The sequence below is a fragment of the Rana temporaria genome, chromosome 13 (assembly GCF_905171775.1).
Source record: "Rana temporaria chromosome 13, aRanTem1.1, whole genome shotgun sequence".
Lineage (NCBI taxonomy): Eukaryota > Metazoa > Chordata > Amphibia > Anura > Ranidae > Rana > Rana temporaria.
The window spans coordinates 108458089-108485250 of record NC_053501.1 but is presented as its reverse complement, the minus strand read 5'-3'; the positions used below and the strand labels follow the sequence as shown (position 1 = coordinate 108485250).

The 27162-nt window shown below is 47.7% G+C and overlaps 1 protein-coding gene across 13 annotated transcripts in view; it reads left to right on the top strand.

Moving 5' to 3' along the window:
- The window catches only part of MEF2D (myocyte enhancer factor 2D), a 309684-nt gene that overhangs the window by 253782 nt on the left and 28740 nt on the right, over nucleotides 1-27162 (top strand). For 8 of the 13 annotated variants that reach the window (XM_040332927.1, XM_040332930.1, XM_040332931.1 and 5 more), the window contains 3 exons: nucleotides 9927-10064; nucleotides 17584-17791; nucleotides 19789-19845. In XM_040332927.1, coding sequence (XP_040188861.1) covers nucleotides 9927-10064; nucleotides 17584-17791; nucleotides 19789-19845 — 403 coding nt within the window. Of the gene's footprint in view, nucleotides 1-9926; nucleotides 10065-10249; nucleotides 10385-17583; nucleotides 17792-19788; nucleotides 19846-27162 lie in introns of all 13 variants that reach the window. The other 5 variants (XM_040332929.1, XM_040332932.1, XM_040332940.1 and 2 more) reach the window with 2 other exon arrangements.

Sequence of the window (27162 nt, the reverse complement as noted above, 5' to 3'; positions counted from 1 at the left end):
TTAGTTTCGCGCAGCGTATCAGAGATACGCTATGCCGCCTTACCTGGCGCATTTTCGAATCCTCAGCGAGTTTGCGCCGTAAGTTACGGCGGCGTAGTGTATTTCTGGCAGCGGATTTGAAATTGGGCGGGTTGGGGGCGGGTTTAATTTAAATGAAGCGCGTCCCGCCGTGCTTTGCGCGAAATGACGTTGCAACAACGTCATTTTTTGAACTTAGACATGAGTTACGTCCATCCCTATTCGCAGACGACTTAGGCTGCTTTCACATTGCAGCGTCGAGCCGCGGTGACGGTATAGCCGCGCTATTTGTAGCGCGGCTATACCATCGTGTTTACCGCGATATTCGGGCGCTAGCGGTGAGGTTTTAACCCCCGCTAGCGGCCGAAAAAGGGTTAATACCGCCTGCGTTGCAGGCGGTATTACCGCGCTTTCCCATTGATTTCAATGGGAAGGCGCAGTATAGGAGCGGTGAACACACCGCTCCTATACCGCGGTAAAGATGCGGCTAGCAGGACTTTTGGAGCGCTCCTGCTAGCGCACCGCTTCAGTGTGAAAGCCTTCGGGCTTTCACATTGAACACTACAGGGCATGATTTTTCATGCGGTATAGCAGCGCTATTTTTAGCGCTGTAACGCATGAAAAACGCCCCAATGTGAAAGGGGCCTTACGCAAAAAAATAAAATAAAAAAAAAATTAAAATTTTGACGCGGGAACGACGGCCATATTTAACATGGCAAGTCTATCTATACGCCGGATAATACCAGCTTTAACTATACGCCGGAAAAAGCCGACTAGAGACGACGTTAGAAAATGCGACGGCCGCGCGTACGTTCGTGGATCGTCGTAAATCGCTAATTTGCATACCCGACGCGGAAAACGACGCAAACTCCACCCAGCGGGCGCCGAAGTATTGCATCTAAGATCCGAAGGCGTACGCCTGTCGGATCTTACCCAAAAGCCATCGTATCTTGGTTTGAGGATTCAAACTAAAGATACGACGCGGGAAATTTGAAAGTACGCCGGAGTATCAGTAGATACGCCGGCGTACTTCGTCTGTGGATCTGGCCCTTAAAAGCTGGACGATCCTAAGCAAGGTTTACATATTTGAATATATATAGAAGATTAATTGGCCACACAGTGGGACGGGGGTCACGCTCAACGCATTTCCCAGATTTTCATTCCGCTTCTTCAGGAGAAGCCAAAAAAAGAGTGCAAAGGATGAACGTGCGTATCCAGTCCAGTGCAAGTTTATTCATCTTGGTAAAAGATCAAAAAGGTAAATGCAAAGCGTTTTTCGGGGGCTCACAGCTCCCCTTCATCAGGGCTAAGAGACAAGATAACCAAAGATTATATACATTTTGTTATCATTCTTATTAAATCTTTTTTGTGTTATCTAGTCTGAGCCCTGATGAAGCCCCCGAAACCAGTTGCATTTTACCTTTTTGATCTTTTATCAAGATAAATAAACTTATGTAGAAGCTGAAAGGATGGACAGCCGCACTTTCAAAAAAAAAACCCTTAGGTTGTCTTTATTTTAAAAAATTTGATGGAAAATGCACTACAAATAACAGCAAAGGGTGGAATATAACCTACGCGTTTCGCACTGCGATCAGTACTTAGTCATGGCTAAATAAACTTATACTGGACTGGTTCTCCTTTCACTGTCCAACCACAGGCTTGGGGGGAGGAGCTACAACAGTAAAGGTTACTGAACTGCAGGTCTCGTGTTCTGCCAGACAGGGCTGTGCTGCTTAAATCTCAAGACTGGATAGGGGGAGCCGTGAGCGCCCGAAACGCGTCGCCTTTACCTTTTAATCTTTTATCAAGATGAATAAACGTATACCCGGCCGGTTCTCCTTTGTCCAACCACAAAAAAAAAAAGCCAGCCGTTGAAAATGAAAAGTAAGAAAATCGTCTGGTGGGAACCGGTATACGGTCGCACAGGCGGCATATTAGCGAAAGCTTTTCTAAAGCTTGCCCCCCCCGAGTTTGCATACAAAATGAGAAAAGCTTTATGCGGCCCGCGCGCTTCTTAAAAGTCTTTTAGAAGAACTTTGCTCTTCTCGTCCGAGCGCATTATTCCCGACTTTCTCCGCGCCGGGCATACGGAGACGCGCGAGGCAGGATCTACTAAGTGCAGGACAGGCGAGTCGAAAGGCCCGCTCATAAAAAAATCCCAAATGCATTTAATCGCCATTTTCACTCCACTTAAACGCTGGGTCAGAAGCAACAGGAAACCATTAGAAGATTAAGAGATTCCGCCTGTGCCATTTAATGTTGGCACCACTGGCGCTCCCTATAAATCCTGCATTTCAGTGCCCGCCTCTCGCACAGGCTTCTCCGTGACTTGCCTTCGTTAAGGACAAAGTTAATGTAAAACACCTTTGACACCGTTTTTTGCTTATTCCAGTACATCGGTGACCTTTTTTTTTTAGTATGTTGGTGAGGAATAAAACCCTACACTGGTTCTAGAATAAAACAAATAATAGAATAAAATAAATAACGATTACGAATAATAAAAAGAATAAAATAAATGCGATATTCTAAGTGAAGACGCTGAAGGACCACCTACAACCTGGAGTGTTGGAGGGAAGATGAGGGCACCAGCTGTCAGAGGCTCATGTACACATGGACGTATTTGCAGGTGCATGGTCGTACATCGTAAAATATGCCTGTTTGGGTTTGGACCTAACCCCGAAAAGGAAGCTGTCGCTCCCATTCAATTGTGGCCAGGGCACTCCCCACCTATAACAAAAGTCTGAAGGAAGCTGTCACTCCCTCTTCAACCTTGGCCATTGCATTCCCCACCTGACCAAATCCGAAAGGAAGCTGTCACTCCCACTCAGTCATGGCCATCGCATTCCCCAGCTGACCAAACCCCAAAAAAAACTGTCACTTCCAATTAACCACGACCAGGGCATTCCTTACTTGACCAAACCCAAAAAGAAGCTGTCACTCCCACTCAGCCATGGCCTTTGCATGCCCCAGCTGACCAAACCCAAAAAGAAGCTGTCACTTCCACTTAACCACGACCAGGGCATTCCCTACTTGACCAAACCTATAAGGAAGCTATCACTCCCACTCAACCACGGCGATGGCATTCCCCACTTGACCAAACCTGGAAGAAAGCTGTCACTCCCACTGAACCCAAGGCCAAGGGAATTCCTTACCTGACCAAACCCAAAAAGAAGCCGTCACTCCCATTCAGCCATGGCATTCCCCACCTGACCAAACCTGAAAGGAAGCGGTCGCTCCCACTTAACCAGGGCTAGGGCATTCCCCACCTGACCAAACCTCGAAAGGAAGCTGTCACTCCCACTCAGTCATGGCCATCGCATTCCCCAGCTGACCAAATCCAAAAGGAAGCTGCCACTTCCTCTTAACCACGACCAGGGCATTCCCCACCTAAACAAACCCGAAAGGAATCTGTCACTTCCACTTAACCACGGCCAGGGCATTCCCTACTTGACCAAACCCAAAAAGAAGCTGTCACTTCCACCTAACCTTGGCCATTGCATTCCCACCTGACCAAAACCCGAAAGGAAGCTATCACTTCCACTTAACCACGACCATGGCATTCCCTACCTCACCAAACCCAAAAAAGAAGCTGTTACTCCCACTTAGCCATGGCCATTGCATTCCCCACCTGACCAAACCCGAAAAGGAAACGGTCACTCCCACTGAACTGTGGCCATGGCATTCCCTACCTGACCAAACCCAAAAAGAAGCTGTCTCTCCCAATCAGCCATGGCCATTGCATTCCCTAGTTGACCAAACCCGAAAGGAAGCTGTCACTTCCACTTAACCACGACCAGGGAATTCCCCGCCTGACTAACCCAAAAGGAAGCTGTTGCTCCCACTTAACCAAAGCCATGGGATTCCCCACCTGACCAAACCTAGTAGGAAGTTATCACTCCCACTCAACTACGGCGATGGCATTCCCCACTTGACAAAACCCGAAAGGAAACTGTCACTCCCACTGAACCCCAGCCAGAGCATTCCCCACCTGACCAAACCTGGAAGAAAGCTGTTGCTCCCACTGAACCCAAGCCAAGGGCATTCCCTACCTGAGCAAACCCAAAAAGAAGCTGTCACTCCCATTCGGCCATGGCATTCCCCAGCTGACCAAACCCAAAAAGAAGCTGTCACTCCCACTCAGCCATGGCCATTGTATTCCCCAGCTGACTCAACCACAGCCATGGGATTCCCCACCTGACCAAACCTAGAAGAAAGCTATCACTCCCACTCAACCATGGCCATGGCATTTCCCACTTAACAAAATCGGAAAGGAAACTGTCACTCCCACTGAACCCCAGCCAAAGCATTGCCCACCTGACCAAACCTGGAAGAAAGCTGTTGCTCCCACTGAACCCAAGCCAGAGCATTCCCCACCTGACCAAACCCAGAAGAAAGTTGTCACCCCCATTCAACACGGCCAGGGCACTCCACATCTGACCAAACCCGAAAGAAAGCTGTCACTCCCACTCAACCGCGGCCATGGTGTCCCCCCCCCCCCCCCAAACAAACCTAGAAGGAAGCTGTCACTCCCACTCAACCATGGCCATGGCGTTCACCGTCTGACCAAACCCGAAAGGAAGTTGTCACTCCCACTCAACCGCGGCCATGGTGTTCCCCACCTGATCAAACCTAGAAGAAAGCCATCACTCCCACTCAACTGCAGCCATGGTGTTTCTCACCTGATCAAACCTAGAAGGAAGCTGTCACTCCCAATCATCCATAGCGTTCCCCACCTGACCAAACATGGAGGGAAGCAGTCGCTCCCACTCAACCGTGGCCATGGCATTCCCCACCTGCACTCACACGAAAGGGTGGACATTGACCCATTATGGCCACAGGGCCTTATTAGGTCAATGACTATAGACCATGTCTGATTAGTGTGCATCAGCACCACCACTTGTAGTGTCGATTGGGAGAGCATGAGACCAAGTGACAACACATAAAAACAACTGATAGACAGGAACTGAGCGTTGTCACTCTATAACAAGACGTATCTGAACAAGGACCTTCATAGCGAGATCACCAAGGATTATTTTAAGAAAACTTCAGCCTTAAAATTGACTTTCGAAACGGCTAACATTTTTACATTTAAATGAAATTTTAACGATTGGGTTTACATCGACTTTAACCACGGAGGGCTAAAGGCATTTGCGGCGGCTCCTCTGCCCCGCTGTGTTTATTTTTGAGATGTCGACGCTTTAAATTGCCGCCCCGGCGTGTAAAAATAGCCAGGTTTACAGAATGGTGTACAGCGAAAACAGCTGCACAGCATTGTGCCGATTTGCTCCAGTCAGCAGAGAGGCGAAGGAATTCATCGCAATTATGAACGTTGTCCCAAAGACGACCGTTTATTGCTGAGGCAGCATGGAAGCCCGCCTGGAAGTTTTTTTTTTTTTTGGCCCCGGACCTGGCGTCAGAATGAAGCTCCTAATTCATGTTTAATATACCGGGAAGGAACCGAAGCAGAACGGCGCACAGGGCCCAGGCGAGCGACCTCGCCATCTCCTAAAATATCCCTCAGCGCGGGATGAAACGATTATTTGTCAGGGAGGCCGTAATGACAAGACACTTTCTATCGCCAATTTAGGGGCCATCTGCCGGCAATGGTTTGTTTTAACTCAACAACTGCGTGATATATAAATATACGTATGTAAACGCACATCAGAGAATAGCAAAGGCCTCTCTTTCTCTCCGGTCTTCTTGGCTGACTTCTAAGGTGATGGTGGGAGACTCTATAGGGTGAATGGCCATAGTTTACGTTTCGTTTATGAACGTCAGCCTGACCAGGCTTATTTATATAGAAGATATACACTGAATACATTTACTGAAACCCAATTCTGCCAGCTAGACGTTACTATTTATTATTGTGTTTCTCAGTGGTCTCCAAACTGCAGCCCTTGGCTTGCCTTTATCCAGCCCCTGGGGCACTATTCCTCCCATTGACACCAAGAATAAGGCACCATTCATTCAACGGACACCAACATTGGGCCATAATTCCTCTTAATGATATAAATCAAGGGTCTATAAACGTTCTAATCGAAGGGCCAGTTCACCGTCCTTCATAGTCGCCCCATCATTGGTTTTAATGTGAGGAATAGTGACCCATTGTATCAGTGGGAGGAATAATGCCCTATCATCGTTGGTCAGTGGATGGAATGGTGCCCCAAGGGCCAGATAAAGACAAGCAAAGGGCCACATCTGGCCCACAGGCTGCAGTTTGGAGACCACTATTATAAATGATGGAACACCATTCTTCCCTCCAAAAATGAAAGATGGGCACTATTTCTCTTACCCGCACCTACCAACTATTGGGTTCTGTTGCTCCCACTGACACCAAAGATGAGCCGTACTTCCCCCTACTGACACCAAAGATGAGCCGTTTTTCCCTCTACTGACACCAGCAATGGGGCACTGTTCCTCCCACAATGGGGCAATATTATTCTACTCGCACCAGCGATGGGGCAATATTCCTCTACTCACACCAGCAAAAGGGGCAATAATCCTCTACTCACTCCAGCGATGGGGCAATATTCCTCTACTCACACCAGCGATGGGGCATTATTCCTCTACTCACACCAGGGATGGGGCATTATTCCTCTACTCACACCAGGGATGGGGCATTATTCCTCTACTCACACCAGGGATGGGGAATTTTTCCTCTACTCACACCAGGGATGGGGCATTATTCCTCTACCCACACCAGCGATGGGGCAATATTCCTCCTACTCAGAGGTTTTACTCTTTCCACCTTCCATCCAAAATATAAAGAATGGGCTTTACAAGCACCTCAAGTATTGGTTCTTAGAGAGGTTCATAGGCCATTTAGTCATAAACATGGGTTTGCACCATGATGGGGCAATATTTCTTTACTCACACCAGAAAAAGGGGCAATATTCCACTACTCACCAGCGATGGGTCAATATTCCTCGACTCACACCAGGGATGGGGCAATATTCCTCGACTCACACCAGGGATGGGGCAATATTCCTCGACTCACACCAGGGATGGGTCAATATTCCTCGACTCACACCGGGGATGGGGCATTATTCCTCGACTCACACCAGGGATGGGGCATTATTCCTCTACTCAGAGGTTTTACTCTTTCCACCTTCCATCCAAAATATAAAGAGTGGGCTTTACCAGCACCCCAAGTATTGGTTCTTAGAGAGGTTCTTGGCCATTGCGTCATAAACATGGGTTTGCACCACAGAGGAAAAATTGTTATTTCCCTAAAATGGTCTCAATTAAAAGTTTCTCAGTAACGTTACTAGTTCCAATCTAAAAGGCCAATGTTATTATTAGACAATATGGCTGTCTGTGGTATTGATTGATATGTTATAACCTGATTTTCTTCTTACAACTTTTATTTTTGCAGGTCTCAATATTGGTACTTGTCACGGGAGGATATGGAGGCCACCACCATTGTGAACTTCTTGGAGATGCTGGTGGCCTGGCCCTCTCTTGACTCAGAGACTTCAGTACCTTTTGTGTCACTAATCCAGAATACGAATAAAGATCCCATAAGCTGGGAATAGGTGCAGGTATGCCCCCCTTCCAAATCACCTCTACCCACCGTTGAGCACCGTCCATTGGTTCCACCCCCTACGCACCTTCCAGTACCCCCTCTTTTGGAGAATGCAGAACCCAGTAATGTGTATGGAATTTGATACTGATAACAAGAAAAGCAATAAAATAGATGCCCTGCAGCCAACTACAAATGACCTCCCAGCAACAATAGATCCAACCGGCAAAATTAGATGTCCCAAGCAACAATAAAGCCACTACAAAAAATACCCCCATACCAGCAACAATAGATCTCCCAGCAGCCAGCATCAATAGACCCTCCAGCAGTGTTAATTTTGTCGACAAATATATTCGCGACTAAATTAACGCAATTTTAGTCGACTAAAATACAACAATCCAGATGACTAAAATACGACTAAAACTAAAATGCAATTTGACATCAAAATTAACACTGCCTTCCAGCAGCCAGCAACAATAGACCCCTCCCTCAACCAGGGCTGGTGCAAGGATTTTTGACACCCTAGGCGAAACCTAATTTTGCCGCCCCCGGGGCTCCACCCCTTTTCCCTCCCTATGCATACCCCACCTTTTTAATGAAGTGCCCATCAAATGCAGCCCACCATTGCCCATCAAATGCAGCCCACCATTGCCCATCAAATGCAGCCCACCATTGCCCATCAAATGCAGCCCACCATTGCCCATCAAATGCAGCCCACCATTGCCCATCAAATGCAGCCCACCATTGCCCATCAAATGCAGCCCACCATTGCCCATCAAATGCAGCCCACCATTGCCCATCAAATGCAGCCTCACCAGCGCCCATCAATGAATGTTTGTTTGCTTCCATTCATTAGGGAGTCCAGACACAGTCCTCCACCGCCGCTGCGCCTGTGACACTTTGTGCAAACGGAGCGGCGGCTGCCTGCTGATTCTGAGACTTAGTTTCTTGCTGCAGAGAGAAGAGTGTAGGGACACCAGTGGCCAGGCGCCTTAGGCAGCAATGCACCCTAGGCTGCTGCCTAGTGATAGCCCTCGACAGCAGATCCCTCCCAGCAGCAATTGACCCCCCTCCAGCATCATTTCATCCTCCCCCAGCAACAATAAACATCTCCAGCAACATTAGACCCCCTCCGCTTACAACAATAGATTCCTCCAGCAACCATAGATCTGCCAGCATTAGTAGACCCTCCAGCTCTCCTTTGCCATTACATACATTCTCTGCATTCCCGCTGAAAAAAAAGCTCTGGTCTTTATCTGTTCTGTATCAGTGACCGAATGTATTAAAACCAGCTTGATGGCCAGGCATGGCATTTTCAGACGGAGAGATCCTAATGGTAGCCGCCATGTTTTCCCTATGATAGGTTTCTTGTACGTTTTGTTGAATTTTTTATTGATGTGAAGAACTGTGATTATAAAATAAATCATGTCTGTCCATTAACTGCTTTTATCTGTTTTTGAATATGTAGATTGTTGTTCTCATTAATCCTCATTTATATAGTGTTCCAGTTATGGGCGAAATCTGGTGGGGAAGACTCACCAATGGTCTACCTAAAGCCTAACTTCAGCCAATGTTTTTGATGGTTTGTTTTAGATAGGATGGGGAATAGTTACATTTTCTGTCTATGACCACTAAGGGGAGAGTTTCCCCTCACTTGCTGTCCCTGTGACACCTGTACAGGAAAGAGGGGAGCAGCTGTCACTTGGACAGAAAGACAGCTTAAAAAACGTGGTTGGACATTCTAACCCAGAGGTCTCCAAACTGCGGCCCGAGGGCCAGATGTGGCCCTTTGCTAGCCTATATCCGGCCCTTGGGGCACAATTCCTCCCACTAACATGAGGCACTATTCCTCCCATTGACACCAACAATGGGGCACTATATTATCCACTGATACCAATGATGGGGATACTATTCCTCCTACTAATAGGGGGAATACTCCTCTTCCTATTGACCACCAACCCTGAGGCCATATATGTTCTCACCGATGCCGGGCCCTTGACTTTTTCTTCCCTTGCTGGCCCCAATCTGGCCCTCCTAAATTCGGAAGGGCAATAAAGTGACCCTTTGTTTGAAAAGTTTGGAGACCCCTGTTCTAACCCTACCACAATCTACTAAACATGTGGCTTTGTTTTTAGTCCGTGTCCCTACTGGAGAGGTTTCCTTGACTTCCTTTCCTGACAGGAAGTCAGGAGAAAGCTCCCCAGCAGGAACAGAGACGGCAATACCAATCTGACCCTTCCCCGTTCTATCTACAACGTCCGTTTTTGGCTGGAGTTGGGCTTGAAATGGCTACTCCACGTTATTGTACCAGGGCTATGGTTAACCGTTCTCCCCCCCGATGTTGTAGAGCGTGGAGAAGCTGAGCTTTTCCTGGTTATGATTTCAGACATTAAGAAAGAAAGGTTTTAACGGGTGTGACAGCCCCGAACCGGACGGGGATGACTCCATTGACCAGAGCCCTCTCATGGAAGACAAATATCGCAAAGCCAGCGAGGACTTGGACATACTGTTCAAACGCTATGGCGTAAGTACCGTGCCTTCTCCAGCAACTCTTCATCTCTCTTTTTTCTTTTCTTTTCTTTGTTTTCTCTCCCTATATACCTCACCCCACCCTCCAAATATATACATACATTAATAAAACCACGAAAATAAAATTGGGACAAAAAAAAAAAAAAAAAACCTCACCCCAACCCTGATGTGAAAAAGCAGGCGCTGAACAAGAAGCACAGAGAGTACGAGAGCCCGGACGCGGACGAGGTGTTTGCGCTGACTCCGCAGACGGAGGAGAAATATAAAAAGATTGACGAGGAGTTTGATAAAATGATGCAGAATTATAGACTCGCAGTGAGTACCGCGGGGGAGGAGTTACAGGCCACAGCAGCACTGCAGGCTCATGGGTAATGTACAGAGACTGGGGGAGGGGATTTTCCACATATAGCAGACAGGCTTGGTTGGTACATAGGCTTCAGTTGTCAGTGTGTCATTGTTTTGTGGCCACAAGTGTCAGTGTGTCATTGTTCTGGACCCCCAAGTGTCATTGTTCTGAACCCCCGAGTGTCAGTGTGTCATTGTTCTGAACCCCCAAGTGTCAGTGTGTCATTGTTCTGAACCCCCAAGTGTCATTGTTCTGAACCCCCAAGTGTCATTGTTCTGAACCCCCAAGTGTCAGTGTGTCATTGTTCTGAACCCCCAAGTGTCAGTGTGTCATTGTTCTGAACCCCCAAGTGTCAGTGTGTCATTGTTCTGAACCCCCAAGTGTCAGTGTGTCATTGTTCTGAAGCCCCGAGTGTCAGTGTGTCATTGTTCTGGTACCCCCAAGTGTCAGTGTGTCATTGTTCTGGGACCCCCAAGTGTCAGTGTGTCATTGTTCTGAACCCCCAAGTGTCAGTGTGTCATTGTTCTGGATCCCCCAAGTGTCAGTGTGTCATTGTTCTGGGTCCCCCAAGTTTCAGTGTGTCATTGTTCTGGACCCCCAAGTGTCAGTGTGTCATTGTTCTGGACCCCCAAGTGTCAGTGTGTCATTGTTCTGGGACCCCCAAGTGTCAGTGTGTCATTGTTCTGGACCCCCAAGTTTCAGTGTGTCATTGTTCTGAACCCCCAAGTGTCAGTGTGTCATTGTTCTGAACCCCCAAGTTTCAGTGTGTCATTGTTCTGAACCCCCAAGTGTCAGTGTGTCATTGTTCTGAACCCCCAAGTGTCAGTGTGTCATTGTTCTGAACCCCCGAGTGTCAGTGTGTCATTGTCCTGAACCCCCAAGTTTCAGTGTGTCATTGTTCTGGACCCCCAAGTTTCAGTGTGTCATTGTTATGAACCCCCAAGTGTCAGTGTTCTGAACCCCCAAGTGTCAGTGTGTCAGTGTTCTGAACCCCCAAGTGTCAGTGTGTCATTGTCCTGAACCCCCAAGTGTCAGTGTGTCATTGTTCTGAAGCCCCCAAGTGTCAGTGTGTCATTGTTCTGAAGCCCCAAGTGTCAGTGTGTCATTGTTCTGAACCCCCGAGTGTCAGTGTGTCATTGTTCTGAACCCCAAGTGTCAGTGTGTCATTGTTCTGGACCCCCAAGTGTCAGTGTGTCATTGTTCTGGGCCCCCAAGTGTCAGTGTGTCATTGTTCTGAACCCCCGAGTGTCAGTGTGTCATTGTTCTGAACCCCCGAGTGTCAGTGTGTCATTGTTCTGGACCCCCAAGTGTCAGTGTGTCATTGTTCTGGGCCCCCAAGTGTCAGTGTGTCATTGTTCTGAACCCCCGAGTGTCAGTGTGTCATTGTTCTGAACCCCCGAGTGTCAGTGTGTCATTGTCCTGAACCCCCAAGTTTCAGTGTGTCATTGTTCTGGACCCCCAAGTGTCAGTGTGTCATTGTTCTGAACCCCCAAGTGTCAGTGTGTCATTGTTCTGGAACCCCAAGTGTCAGTGTGTCATTGTTCTGAACCCCCAAGTGTCAAGGTGTCATTGTTCTGAACCCCCAAGTGTCAAGGTGTCATTGTTCTGAACCCCCAAGTGTCAGTGTGTCATTGTTCTGGGACCCCCAAGTGTCAGTGTGTCATTGTTCTGGGACCCCCAAGTGTCAGTGTGTCATTGTTCTGAACCCCCAAGTGTCAGTGTGTCATTGTTCTGAACCCCCAAGTGTCAGTGTGTCATTGTTCTGAACCCCCAAGTGTCAGTGTGTCATTGTTCTGGACCCCCAAGTGTCAGTGTGTCATTGTTCTGGGCCCCCAAGTGTCAAGGTGTCATTGTTCTGAACCCCCAAGTGTCAAGGTGTCATTGTTCTGAACCCCCAAGTGTCAGTGTGTCATTGTTCTGGGACCCCCAAGTGTCAGTGTGTCATTGTTCTGAACCCCCAAGTGTCAGTGTGTCATTGTTCTGAACTCCCAAGTGTCAGTATGTCATTGTTCTGGGACCCCCAAGTGTCAGTGTGTCATTGTTCTGAACCCCCAAGTGTCAGTGTGTCATTGTTCTGAACTCCCAAGTGTCAAGGTGTCATTATTCTGGACCCCCAAGTGTCAGTATGTCATTATTCCAGACCCCCAAGTGTCAGCGTTCTGGGACTCCTAAGTATTCTGGGCCCCAAGTGTCAATATGTTATTGCTATTGTCAGTGTGTTATTGTTCTGAACCCCCAAGTATCATTATTTTGGGCCGCAAGTGTCAGTTTGTCATTATTATGAACCCCCCAATCGTCATTGTCCTGGTCCCCCAAGTGTCCGTGTGTCATTGTCCTGGACCCCCAAGTGTCAGTGTGTCATTGTTCTGGGCTCTAAATGTTGGTGTGTCTTTGTTTGTGAGCCTTCACAGCCTTAACACTCCTAAATGTAAGTGTGTCATTGTTCTAATGAGTCAAGTGTGCTGTTGTGTTAGGACCCCCAAGTGCCATTCTGCAGTTTGAGATATTGGTGTATCATTGTTGTGGGAACCCAAGTGTCCCTTCTACCACCTGTTGTTCCCATGTCATTGTCCTGGCATCCAATATGCCAGCGTATCATTGTACTGGAACTTCAATTGTTTTGTTATTGAAAAGGTACAGCATGTATTGTCTTTATACTCAACATGGGAGCCTGCAGTGCTGCTTACTGGAGATTGAAATCCTAACCCTATACTTCAGGAGTGGGCCTGCTACACACGGCTCAGTAGCCCATCCCTTGGTGGAAGGGTTACGAGTCCAAGGAGTGTGTTTTTCTGCATGGCTGTGCTTCGTGGCCTGGTTTGCTTGATATTCACATGAGGTGCCAGCATAGATAAAGTGGACCTGTCACATTTGCAAACATCCATTTTTTTTGTATGGTGAATCAACGTTCGGCAGTGCCCATTCACACCTTGTGTGTTAATGTTGGTCTTTGTGAACCCAATGGGTTTCCACGAACATTGGTTTGTTTATTTAACAAAATGGTTGTGGCAAATAGCAGGTCTGCTTTTAATATGCAAAACTAATGAGGTAACTTGAGGAACGCTCCTCGTATTGGTCTGTTTTGCCCATTTCAGCCAATTAGGTTGTCTCTTTCATACCCCCAATGCACTATGGAAGAGTTTCATTGGGTACTATTGAAGATGGTGGTGTCCCGATCCCCTTTTTAGTGACCTGTCCCCCATTTTTATATTCCTTATCCAAATTGTTAACACTTGTCTAAACCAGTAACCAGCTTATCCAGATTGAGTGTGCTTGACTTGGCTTTCTTCTGACAGTTGGGTTTCTTTGACTTCTTTCAATTTTTTTTTTACTGACAATTAACATTCACTTACCACTATTGAATAGATTGTGTTTATTCACTGACTCTACTCTAAAACTTGACATCAGAGCGGAGGGGGATCTTAATTACGGGGAGCGTCTTGGATGAAAAGACACCCTGCAATTTGAACGTATAATTTATCAGATGTTCCCGAAGTCATAACGCATGAATATGTTAAACTCGGTGTGGGATGCTGTTATAATAATTATTATAAGTTGCATAAAGTTATCGGACAGGTTGCAGTGGGTGTGGAAACGTTTTAGCACTTGTCCTTTATACTGTAAGCTTGCTACTTTTGGAACTGCAAACTTTATTGGCCATTGAGTTTTGGTGGAGGACTCAACAATATTTTAGACTACACGGGATAGAAGTTAAAACATCTACCATATGGGCAAAATGTTGTGCTTCCAACCTTGTAACAAAGATTTGGTTATAGTCTTTCGGTGTTCCCGCATGACCATGCCCTCATCTCCTGTCAAATGTGACACCAGGACCTGATGTGGTTGCAGCCTTTGTCCTGATTTGAGAGATTTCCCATCACTTCCTGTCCCAACAGGAAGTCCAATGTAGGGTTATCTCCCCAGTGGGGTCACAGACTGCAAGTAAAAAACTAGCATGGCTTTCATTTCTTGGTTCACCTTAAAGTGGAAGTAAACTTGCCTATCCTTTTCAGCCAAGGAAGCTGCCATCTTGGCCTCTGCACATGTGATCAGGTATGACACCAGCCATTGGATGATTTTACCATTTGGTTGAGAGCACAACCAATGGGAATGTTTCATTTCCAGCACGTGCCGGAAATGTAAGGCCTCGTACACACGACCGGATCTGTCCGCTGAAACTGGTCCGCGGACAGATCCGATCGTGTGTACAGGCTAGCAGACAGATTTCCAGTGGACAAATGTTTCTTAGCATGCTAAGAAACATGTCCGCTGGAAAGCTGTCCGGCGGACATGTCCGTTGGTTAGTATACCTAACCAGCGGACAGATATCTCCCGCATGCGTCGAATGGATTCGACGCATGCGTGGAAGTATTTTACTTCCTGGTTTGGTGACGTGGCGGCGTCAACGTCACCGCGCTGTCTGCCCGCGGGGATTTCGGTTTGATGGTGTGTACAGCCATCAGACCGAAATCTCCGAGCGGACCGTTTTCATCGGACTGTCCGCTCGTCTGTACGGGGCCTAACAGTTTTTTGAAACTTAAATGGATGGGTTTACTTCCGCTTTAAAAAACAAATATTGACCTTGAGAAATACGTCCACTAAGGGCTTGCTCTTTAGGCTGCATTCACACCTGAGCGTAGCGTTTTGCCGCGATTTTGCACTCGATCGGTTTGTCCGATGAAAACAGTCCATCGGTCTGTTTTCATCGGACAAACCGATCGTGTGTACAGGGCTTTAGAGCACAGGCAGGAATAAAAACCTGATAGGGACTCTAGAAACCCTAAGAGCTGGTTTCACACTGGGGCGGCACGACTTCGGGGGCGACTCGGCAAGGCGTCCTTAAGACGAATTCAGAGGCGACTTGCAAAATGACTTCTGTATAGAAGTCAATGCAGGTCGCCCCGAGCCGCCCCCGAAGTCGTACAAGAACCTTTTCTAAGTCGGAGCGACTTGCGTCGCTCTTATTAGAACGGTTCTATTGCATAGAATGGGCCGCGACTTGTCAGGCGTCTGAGTCGCCCCAGTGTGAACTGGGTCTTAAAAGAAAAACTAGGCTTCATGCGCTCAACCCAACTCTAATTATGTAGGGCTCTAGGAACCTTTCCATGCACCGTCCACATGGCTTTAGGTTGGTCGCTGTTGCTAGTATCTCAATTTCTCAACAACAAGAGGATTATTTGATCTCGAACAATATATTTGGCCTAAGAACATATTAAAGGGGAGAATGCAACTGGGGAATGATAAGATGAATCAAACTTTTGGATCTCCCCGTCGTAGTTTGTTCTAAACTGATATAACACGGGAATGTTTGGCAGAGCAGCTAAGCCAAGTGTTAATTGGTGAATTTGTTAACATAAGAGCTTAACATTTGGTAAATGTACACGCAGTTGTTGTTATGCTAATGCGAAGCAATTTTCAACTGCTGTTCTTAAAAACATGCAGTTTGTTTGAGTTGCTTACGACAGGAAAACTAGCTTCACACCAGCCTGAAAAATGTTCTTCGACACGTTACAAAGTTTGCAAGCTATTACAGTATTTTTGTTAAAGTGCGCTTGTGAGGATGGAATTATTGGAGCTCCCATCGCCGACTTGTTTTAAAGGTGCAGGTCCCCGGGCTATCATTCTCGTGACTACAATGCCCAGTGGACATACTTCCATTGAACTTTTAAGGAATTTGCAGAGTACCGAGGGTACGAATTTCGCAGAGTAGGAATTTATCCCTACTCCAGTAAACCCAAAATACAACACACTCCCCCATCCCAAGTGACCAGACAACAAATATCAATTTTGGAGTTGAGTGACCATAATAGCCTTTTATTTTAACACAACCAATGAAATTTAGTGCAACAATGGTGAATAATGCAATCGATGCAATAATACAATCCGACATAAACAGAACAGCAATTGGTCCTACCAGGTCCAAGGTCTTTGAAGGCACTTATAAATCCAGCAGAATCAGCTGTATCTGCACCCAGTGAAAAGGCCCCCAGCTGCTATTACACCCCTTTCGGGGACAACTAACCACCTCCGTACTCCAAGGTACAGCCTAGACAAGTTAATGTTACCAACGTAGACCTAATGCCTTCAAAGACCCAGAGACCTCTGCCCGCTGCTATGACACGTGAACAAAATGACCACGACACCAACAGAACAGCAATTCATCCTACCAGGTCCAAGGACTTTGAAGGCTCTTATACACTCGGCAAAACCAGCTTTATCTGCTCCCAGTGGAAAGGCCTACAGACACTATTACACTGTATCACGGACAATAAACCACCTCCAGGCTGGGTGGTGCCGACGTCAAGGCTGGTGCAAGGATTTTTGACACCCTAGGCGAAACCTAATTTTTCCGCTCCACCTGTGACTCCATCTCATTTTTCCCTGCCCGTGTAAACCCCACCTTCTTAATGAAATGCCCATCAAATGCAGCCCACCAGTGCCCATCAAATGCAGCCCACCAGTGCCCATCAAATGCAGCCCACCAGTGCCCATCAAATGCAGCCTCACCAGGGCCCATCAAATCCAGCCTCACCAGTGCCCATCAAATCCAGCCTCACCAGCGCCCATCAAATCCAGCCTCACCAGCGCCCATCAAATGCAGCCCACCAGCGCCCATCAAATGTAGCCTCACCAGCGCCCATCAAATGCAGCCTCACCAGCGCCCATCAAATGTAGCCTCACCAGCGCCCATCAAATGTAGCCTCACCAGCGCCCATCAAATGTAGCCTCACCAGCGCCCATCAAATGCAGCCTCACCAGCCCCCATCAAATGCAGCCTCACCAGCCCCCATCAAATGCAGCCTCACCAGCCCCCATCAAATGCAGCCTCACCAGCCCCCATCAAATGCAGCCTCACCAGCCCCCATCAAATGCAGCCTCACCAGCGCCCATCAAATGCAGCCTCACCAGCGCCCATCAAATGCAGCCTCACCAGCGCCCATCAAATGCAGCCTCACCAGCGCCCATCAAAAGTTTGGACGATAATGACGGCCCCCCTGTAACTGTACCTTTTAAAAACAAGTTGGCGATTTTCTCACTTTTTCTGTCCTTACAGATTCAATATCAATTCAACTGTATTAAGTAGGTTACTGGGATCTAGTTATAATTTCAGCTTGGGGCTTATAGCACATAACGTACCTGTTGTGATCTCATCATTCTGTGTGTTCAGTCTGCAGTTCCAGCCCCCAATTTCGCCATGCCGGTGACGGTCCCTGTGAGCAATCAAAATGCACTGCAGTTCAACCAAGCCGGTCAGCTCGTCACACAGTCCCTGATGACTTCATCGCTCACAGACCCGCGACTCCTGTCTCCACAGCCACCCTCTCTACAGAGGAACACAGTATCTCCGGGGCTACCTCAGAGGCCAGCCAGTGCAGGTGAGGACCAGTCCAGGAACAACTGCATGAATGTCCTTATTTATTCATTTTATGGGGCCTAGGTCACACTACAGGGGTGGGCCATTTATATGGATACACCAAAAACAAAAGTTGGATTCAAAATGGCCGCCATGGTCACCACCCATCTTGAAAGGTTTCCCCCCTTACATATTACGTATACTAATGTGCCACAAACAGGAAGTTAATATCACCAACCATTCCCATTTTATTAAGGTGTATCCATATAAATGGCCCACCCTGTAGATCAGTCATGGCGAACCTTGGCACCCCCAGATGTTTGGGAACTACACTTCCCATGATGCTCATGGTGTAGTTGAGCATCATGGGTAATGTAGTTTCTAAACATCTGGGGTGCCAAGGTTCACCATCACTGGCCTAGATGGTCCGCTCTAGCAAGTCACAAAATGAAGAGTGTGTTGCAGCCCTTATGAAGCCAGGAATATGTCTCAGTCCTCCCTGCTTCAGTCTCTATAATGTGAAATGTTTTCAGTGTCTATCTTGTATAAGAAAACGTTATAATGATCACACCAGGCAGGGTTAACCAACCACAAGCTCCGGCTCCATGACCAATGTCTGGAATTGAGCAAGGCATCTCTTGACTTTAGTTCAAACACTCCAGCGTTGTTATAACATCCAAAGGTGTCCCAATTCGTAATGCTTCGCCCGATGCAGCCCTCCTCCGACTAAGAAATCTCCAAAAGAACTGTAAAAACATACAGGAGGGCGTAAACACCTAGTGCAGGGATATGCAATTAGCGGACCTCCAGCTGTTGCAGAACTACAAGTCCCATGAGGCATAGCAAGACTCTGACAGCCACAAGCATGACACGCAGAGACATGATGGGACTTGTAGTTTTGCAACAGCTGGAGGTCCGCTAATGGCATATCCCTGACCTAGTGCATTACCACCGCCCCTGTTTGTTAAATCCAATAGACAAAAACATACAAATGTAAAATGGAATAGGCATATCACATCTCAACTTCAGCCGTGACCATCTATGTCAGGGGTCTCTAAACTGCGGCCCGAGGGCCAGATGTGGCCCTTTACTAGCCTTTATCCGGCCCTTGGGGCACTATTCCTCCAACTGATATGAGGCACTATTCCTCCCACTGACACCAACAAGGGAGAACTATTTCTTCCTCTGATACCAATGATGGGATACTATTCCTCCTACTAATAGGGACACTACTCCTCCTCCTACTGAGACCAACCTTGAGGCTATATTTATTGTCACCGATGCTGGGCCCGAGACATTTGATGTCTCCGCTGGCCACAATTCGGCCCTCCTAAAGTCTCAAGGACAAAAAACTGGCCCTTTGTTTGAAAAGTTTGGAGACCCCTGATCTATGCACACCAAAGTTGGAAGGCAAAAGTGTTTTGGGGGGACGTGCCCCCTTCCTCAGAGTTTTCTCTGAGGAAGGGGGAGCTTTTCCCCTGAAACGCATTGGCCTTTCAACTTTGGTATACATTTGTGTTTTTTTTTTTACAGATCTCTTGACCTTATCAAAAGTGGAGCACCTTGAGTTTCAGATCATTGAAGCCATGCACCATTATTATTTAAAGTGGAGTTCCACCCAAAAATGGAACTCCCACTTTTTGGAATCCTCCCCCCACTTCCTGGCATAGATCACTGCGGTGGTTGCGGTGACCTACGCCACGTCCGGTGCAGTAGAGAACCAGAAAGTGAAGCCGCAAGGGTTCACTTCCTGATTCCCTTACCAAAGATGGCGGCAGCAGCCGACAGATAGATCGGCTTCGGCTGCCGACATCGTGGGCGCCCTGGACAGGTAAGTGTCCATATATTAAAAGTCAGCAGCTGCAGTATTTGTAGCTGCTGACTTTTAATTTTTTTTTTTTTTTCGGCGGAACACCGCTTTAAGGCACTAAGTGAAATGATGGGTTTGTGCATTTGTGTGCGTTTTTGGGCTCAAGCAATTTGTTTTGTTTTTCTGATGGGTTTCCTTTGTCACTGCAGGTGCAATGCTCGGGGGAGACCTAAACAACTCTAATGGAACCTGTCCAAGTCCTGTAGGTGAGTTCAGGCCTCAGACGTTGGCACCGTAAAGTATAGGGAAACTATCATTGCTCATAACCAATCAAATGGCAGCCTTCGTTCTCCCGGATGACATTAGATGTAGGAAAGGTGGGACCTAGTCGCTGTTGGTAATGAGAACCATTTTTCTATTGGGCGCTTTAATCTTTGGGTCTATTCTCCAATGGAGTATCTCTCTGCTTCTGGGTGGTCCGGATGAGCTGAGGTTCCCACAATGAGGAAAGCAGCAGGGCTTGCTTCTCCCTCTGGCACTCCAGATCAGACCACTGCCAGTATACACAGGACTCACGCGGCTTTTCTTTGCTTTCAATGTGGGTAGCAACGTTGCCTTCCCCTGTTTTCTGCTAAAATCATAACGGGATTATTCAGCTCAACAGTGATCATAATGATGTGCGAAGTGTCTTGGCTCACAACAGCTGGATTTCAGTTTCGGGTCTGGATAGCCAAAATTCAAATGTGATAGTTGGGGATAAGTCAAGTTTTATTCTGTAGCAGCATTGCAGAGCCGTGGCTTCTTACGGAGACTCTTGAACTCCCAGTGGGACCTATAGATGTATCAGGGAGGCGCAATACCAATGGCGACTGCATTAACCAGTACACTGGGCCAGATTCTCAAAAGAGTTACGACGGTGTAACTCAGGAAACACTGTCGTATCTCTGTTTTTGGCCTCGGGTATCTATGCGAGTGATTCCTAGAATCATTTTCGCATAGATACGGCCAAGATCCGACAGGTGTAAGTCGCTTACACCGTCGGATCTTATATGTAATGCGCCGCCGGCCGCTAGGTGGCGTTTACGTTCAGTTCTCATTTGACTATGCAAATGAGCCTGATACGCCGATTCCCGAACGAATTAGCGTCACGTAGTCGTCGCTTACGTCGTTTCCGTAAGCGTAAGGTTACCCCTGCTATATGAGGGGTAACCTTACGCCAGTCCGCCGTATGCCATGTTAAGTATGGCGTCGGGTCCGCTTCGGCTTTTTCCGCCGGTTACATCGTTTTCCTAAGTCGTTCTTGAATACGACTTTACGTCAATGACGCTCACGTCGGCGTCATTGACGTTTTCCGTCGGGAGCTGGAGCATGCGCACTGGGCTATTTTTCAGCCCGGCGCATGCGCAGTTCAATCGGCGCGGGGGCGCGCTTAATTTGAATACAAGCCGCCCCCTTTGAATTACGCGGCCATATGCCGGGCCATTTACACTACGCCGCCGCAAATTACGGAGCAAGTGTTTGGGGAATACGGCACTTGCTCCTGTAAGTTGTGGCGGCGTAGTGTAAATAGCTTACGCGACGCCACCGCAGGATGTACGAGGATCTGGGCCATTGTCTGAATCGGTGACTTGGGAAGTAACTGAGCCATTAGATCAGCATTGACCATGAAACTAGAGTTTTCAGGAGAGGTCAGCATAGGTTTGCGCAGCCTTTCGCACCCCAAAGCTCAAACACACTCTACCGATCACGCACGATGTTCATTCAGAAAGGGAAGGGGCCAGTAAATGGCATATTTACTGTCCCCTTCCCCTACTCATCCTAAAACATCCACAGTAACAACCGGTGGGAGAGGAGGGGGGAAGGAGGGAGAGCCAGGTCAGTAGGGGGGATCTGTTCTGCACAGGGTGATTACGGTGTGCCTATCCTATGCATTAAGGTCAAAAAACTTCCGTCAGTCACGGGTCCCCCAGCCCCCCCCCCCCTGTTTTACTTACCTGAGCCCTGAATTTCCGTGGGCGCGTCGCCACCGTCCTTCTCTCCACGGAGTCCCAGCTTTGATTGGATAGATTGATAGCAGCGCAGCCATTGGCTCCCGCTGCTGTCAATCAAATCCAATGACGCGGGTGCCAAGTCATTGATTTGGACGCTAAATCAATGACTCGGGAGCGCGCCCGGGAGGTAACCCCCCGGGAGAGCGCTACTCCCAGGGGAGGGGATCTGATGTGGGGAGGAGCCAAGAGAGCCGCCTGGGGGACCCCAGAAGACGAGGATCGGGGCCACTCTGTGCAAAACGAGCTGCTCAGTGGAGGTAAGAATGACATGTTTATTATTACGAACCTATACAACCCCTTTAAATTTGTTCCCTGTTTGTGCTTTCTTACTATGTGGGGGAAGTACGGACGGAATACGGACGGAAGAACACAGAGATCGCTGTTCCTGATTACTAGGAACAGATGATCTCCATGTTCTCACCTGTCAGAACAGGGATCTGCCTTGCTTACATAGGCAGATCCCCGTTCTGCCTCTCTGTGAAGTGATCGCGGGTGGCCGGCAGACATCGGGTCCGCGGGACCCGTGCATTTTCTCCTCCTCCGTGCAGCGGGCACGCGCGCTCACAGTATCTATTGCATGAAACAACGTACAGGTACGTTGTTTTTCACGCAATAGAGCCGCCCTGCCGCAGTATATATATGCGCTGGGCGATCTTGAAGTGGTTAAATAGTCTCTTCGACAGCAAACTGATGTGCGTCCCCTCTTTCGGCTTCCATAATGGCATACACGCCAGTATTCCCCTAACCCACCGGGACCGGTAACTGACGAGGAAAGCTCGATACGAGAACAGCTGCGTTAATTAGCAGGTCATCTCCTAAACACTCTAATTATCTGTGCTGAGTACAATGGATGTAATCTGCAAAACGGCACTATTAGCACAGGAAGGGCTGGAAGACGGGCTACGCCGCGCTGCCTGGATGTGTCGCCGCTGTTTGTTTCCAGGGCTCCAAAGTCAATGAAATCAATATTATTATAGATGTAAATAGCTGTCGCATCACCCAGGAGCCCTCGGTGGAGAAGGTGCACCGCTGTCATTGTGAAACCCATAAACGCGCAGAAATGAAGCTGCAATTATTGTCATTATTTTCACAGTTAAGTGCGCAAACGCCGCCAAAAACCTTTAAGCTAGCAACAGGCGATACAGTCTCTGTAAAGCCAAGCACGCACCTTTAAAATTTGGTTGTACAATCTGCTTAAATGTAGCTAAACAAATGGCGATTTGTGGTAAAATGTACTTATAAGAAGATCGCAAACAAGCGAATATTTAATTGATTGGAAGCGATTAACAAATTTCCAAAGCCAATAGTGAAAATCAATCAAGAGCACACTAAGGCCCAGATTCTCGTAGAATGGCGTAACTTAGGGCGGGCGTAACGTATCTCATTTACGTTACGCCGCCGCAAGTTTTTCAGGCAAGTGCTTTATTCACAAAGAACTTGCCTGTAAAGTTGCGGCGGCATAGCGTAAATCACCCCGGCGGGTAGGGGGCGTGTAGCATTTAAATTAAGCGCGTTCCCGCGCCGAACGTACTGCGCATGCGCCGCTCGTAAAATATCCCAGGATGCACTGCTCCAAATGACGTCGCAAGGACGTCATTGGTTTCGATGTGAACGTAAATGGCGTCCAGCCCCATTCACGGACGACTTATGCAAACGACGTAAATTTTTAAATTTCGACGCGGGAACGACGGCCATACTTAACATTGGTTGCCCCTCATATAGCAGGGGCAACTTAACGCCGGAAAAACCTAACGTAAACGTCGTAACTTTACTGCGTCGGCCACGCGTACATTTGGGAATTCGCGTATCTAACTAATTTGCATACTCGACGGAGAAAACGACGGAAGCGCCACCTAGCGGGGAAAAAAATAATTGCAGTTAAGATCCGACGGCGTAAGAGCGTTACGCCGGTCGGATCTAATGGATATCTATGTGTAACTGATTCTAAGAATCAGTCGCATAGATACGGCGGCCCAGATTAGGACTTACGACGGCGTACATGGCGTTGCGCCGTCGTAAGCCCTTTGAGAATCTGGGCCTAAATGATCAAATGGAGGATCGTTCCTTCACTATTTTTATTAAATGTGATAATTTTATTGAAAACACCGGATTGTTTTTTGTTTATATCGAAAGTAATTTTGGTTATAATTTTGAGCCATACTGAATGTTTCACTGCTTCGAGCAGTTAAACGGTTAATCGTTAGCGCTCTTGGTCCCCCCCACTCTTGAATATAATGTTGTTGTCCCCCCCCCCCCCCGCGTGATTATTATAAAGTCCCTGTTACGGTGGGTGAACGCAGCGAGTAATCAGCCTGCCTCTTTGATTAATATGATTTCATTAACATCATTAGACTTAGCGTGTAGCGAGTAGCCCCTCCCTCTCCCCCGCTGCCCATGCCACACCGCCGTCACGGTGTTGTCCAAGACGCTCAAGTCTCCTTTCCCTTTAATCAGATTGGACACCGACGGGCATGTGGCCCTTCAGAGTTGTCATTTGAATTTCCCCTGGCAGCCAACGAGTTTCACAGTGGGGAATCGTGAAATACGCCGAAGCGATACCAGCTTCTGCCCAGTTAGGAGGCAAATCCTGGGGTGGGTACAGCAAGTCGAGCACCCCCCCCCCCCCCAAAGATAAGTGTCATGTAATAAACAAAAATTCCCTTAGAAGTCAACCAGCGCTTTGGCCATGCAGGCCTAGCAACAGGTTGACTTTGGAGTTCATTTCATACTGGTTGACCCTTTCATGGACATTTACCAAGACATCTGTCCTGCTTCATGAAGGATGTTTCAAATTCGAGTACTACCCCCCCCTTTCTTTGCTCAGATCAGTTTGACAGATCTTTTTTGTTTCTTATAATGAGCAATAGGTGGTCTTAAGCCTCGTACACACAATAGGTTAACCAGAGTACAACGGTCTGAAGGACCGTTGTCATAGGTTAACCAATGAAGCTGACTGATGGTTTGTCACGCCTACACACCATAGGTTAAATAGAGAGGACTTTGCGTCCTAGGCGTGGAACATTCCAGGGCTCAGGTGAGTAAAACGGGGGGGCTGGGGGGCCCACTGACTGACAGAAGTTTTTTCAACTTAATGCTTAGGATGCATTAAAGCATTATTCCTGGTACTGACACCAACAGTGGGGCATTATTCCTGCCATTGACACCAACAATAGGACATATTTCCTTCCACTGACATCAACAATTGGGGAGTATTTCTCTTACGCCAATGAGGGGGCACCATTCCTCCCCCTAATACCAGAGATGGGGCATTGTTTACTCCCACTGGGCACAGTCCGGCATCCCTAAAGTCTGAACGACAGTAAACTAACCCTTTGTTTAGAAAGTTTGGAGACCCCCCGATTTAGTCCAAAATGTGACCATAATCTGACCCTGTTTATTTTGGTAGTTCAAAATGTGTCCAAAATCTGGCCTTGTTTATGGTGTGGTTGTAATGTGGCTTTATTTATTTAGGTAGTCCAAAATGTCTCCGTAATTTGGCCTTGTTTATTTTGGTAGTTCAAAATGTGTCCATAATTTGGCCTTGTTTATGTAGGTAGTCCATAATTTGGCCTTGTTTATGTAGGTAGTCCATAATTTGGCCTTGTTTATTTTGGTAGTCCATAATTTGGCCTTGTTTATGTAGGTAGTCCATAATGTGGCCTTGTTTATATAGATAGCCCCAAATGTCAGACTGTAATCTCACCTTAATTATTTCGGTAGCTCAGAGTGTAGTCGTAATGTGGACTTGCTTATTTACTTGCTTCTAATCTGGCCTTGTTTGTTTAGATAGTCCAGAATGTGGTCGTATTCTGGCCTCGTTAGCGGACAAGGCCATGCCTACAACCGAAGGCTCAGCCTTGTTCATACAGCAGAGTAAATGTACATAAGAGCCGAGATGCAGGCCTACGTCCCCCATCAGCTGTTTCAGATTCTGGCCAGGCTAGTTCTATGAATGTCAGAATTGACGTCACCCGGCATTCTCTGCATTCCTGCTGCCCGCTTCTAGAAACTGGAGTATGGTTCGCGTTGGAGGGCTGTGAGGGAGACGGCCTGGGCCTACACTTCCACTTTCCACCTGACAAAGCCAAGCTGCCCTATAGGCAGACACTTCTTTCTTTTTAGTATGTCCTGTTGCAGCAGCCATTTTGTAACCCTGATCAATAACAGAAAAGGTGACCAATCACAGCTGATCATCGCGTGAACCAGGAAGTGCCGGTAAACGGAATTCCTCTGAAACGGAGTTCGCGCTGACGAGGAGTGCCTGGCTCTCCCTGTCGGGGGTGGTCTGTGCTGATAATCAGCACATTGATTATGAGTAAGGATGAGCTCCGGCGTGTTCGCATTGAACACGTGTGGAGCCCGCCAGGAAGTCAGCACCTGCGCTGCGCTAATCACAGCCAGGCAGACATTTCCCGATGCTCGGGTGAAGAGATCGGGAAATGTCTGCCTGGCTGTGATTAGCGCAGCGCGGGTGCCGACTTCCTGGCGGGCTCCACACGTGTTCAATGCGAACACGCCGGAGCTCATCCTTAATTATGAGCAAAAGCCCCCTTAAAGGTGCCAATCACCTGCCAACCAGTGCCCAGCAATGTCCCAAGATTAAAATTTGCCAGTGCCTACCACAGTGCCAATCACTGCCCAGCAGTAACACCTGTAAATACTTATCAGTACCTCATCATTAGTGCTGCCCATCAGTGCCGCCTGTCAGTGCCCATCACAACTGCCTATCAGTGCCCATCTGTGCTGCATATCAGTGCCCAAAAAAACTACATATCAGTGCCGCCTCATCAGTGCCCGTCAGTGAAGGGGAAAACAAAATTTTATGACAGAAACACATTTTTTTTTTTCAAAAATGTTGGTATTTTTTAGTTTGTTTAGCAAAAAAGAAAAATCGCAGAGGTGATCAAATACCACCAAAAGAAAGCTCTATTTGTGGGAAGAAAATTATAAAAATGTTATTTGGGTACAGTGTAGCATGACTGCGCAATTGTCATTCAAAGTGCGAAAAATTGTCCTGGGCAGAAAGGGGCGAAAGTGCCCGCTATTGAAGTGGTTAGAATGACCATCCTTATAAGGTTTGGCTGAGAGCTAGCGATTTAGACCAACTTCCTGTTTCACTTCTAAACCTGACAGGAAGTGAGGAGAAATCTCCCTCATTTGGGCAGAGAAGCAATAAAATCCTGTCAGAAGTCACTTCCTGTTCTGTCTAGGGTGACCACGTGTCCCGGATTACCCGGGACAGTCCTGCATTTTGCGTGTCTGTCCCGGGCACATTCATTCCAGGACAATACAGTGTCCCGGAATGAAACTGACAGACACCCCCCCAACCCCCACCGGCCAATCTGATGCCCCCAAAAAATGCCGTCACATCACCGCTTTACTCACTGGCAGTACTTGTCCTGGCTGGGAATGCCTGGAGGAGCACAATCCCCGCCCCCTGCTTGTGATTGGAGAAATCATAAATCCCGCCTCTTGTGTCCAATAGACTCCCTTGGCCAGATTCACGTAGAGATACGACGGCATATAAGTAGA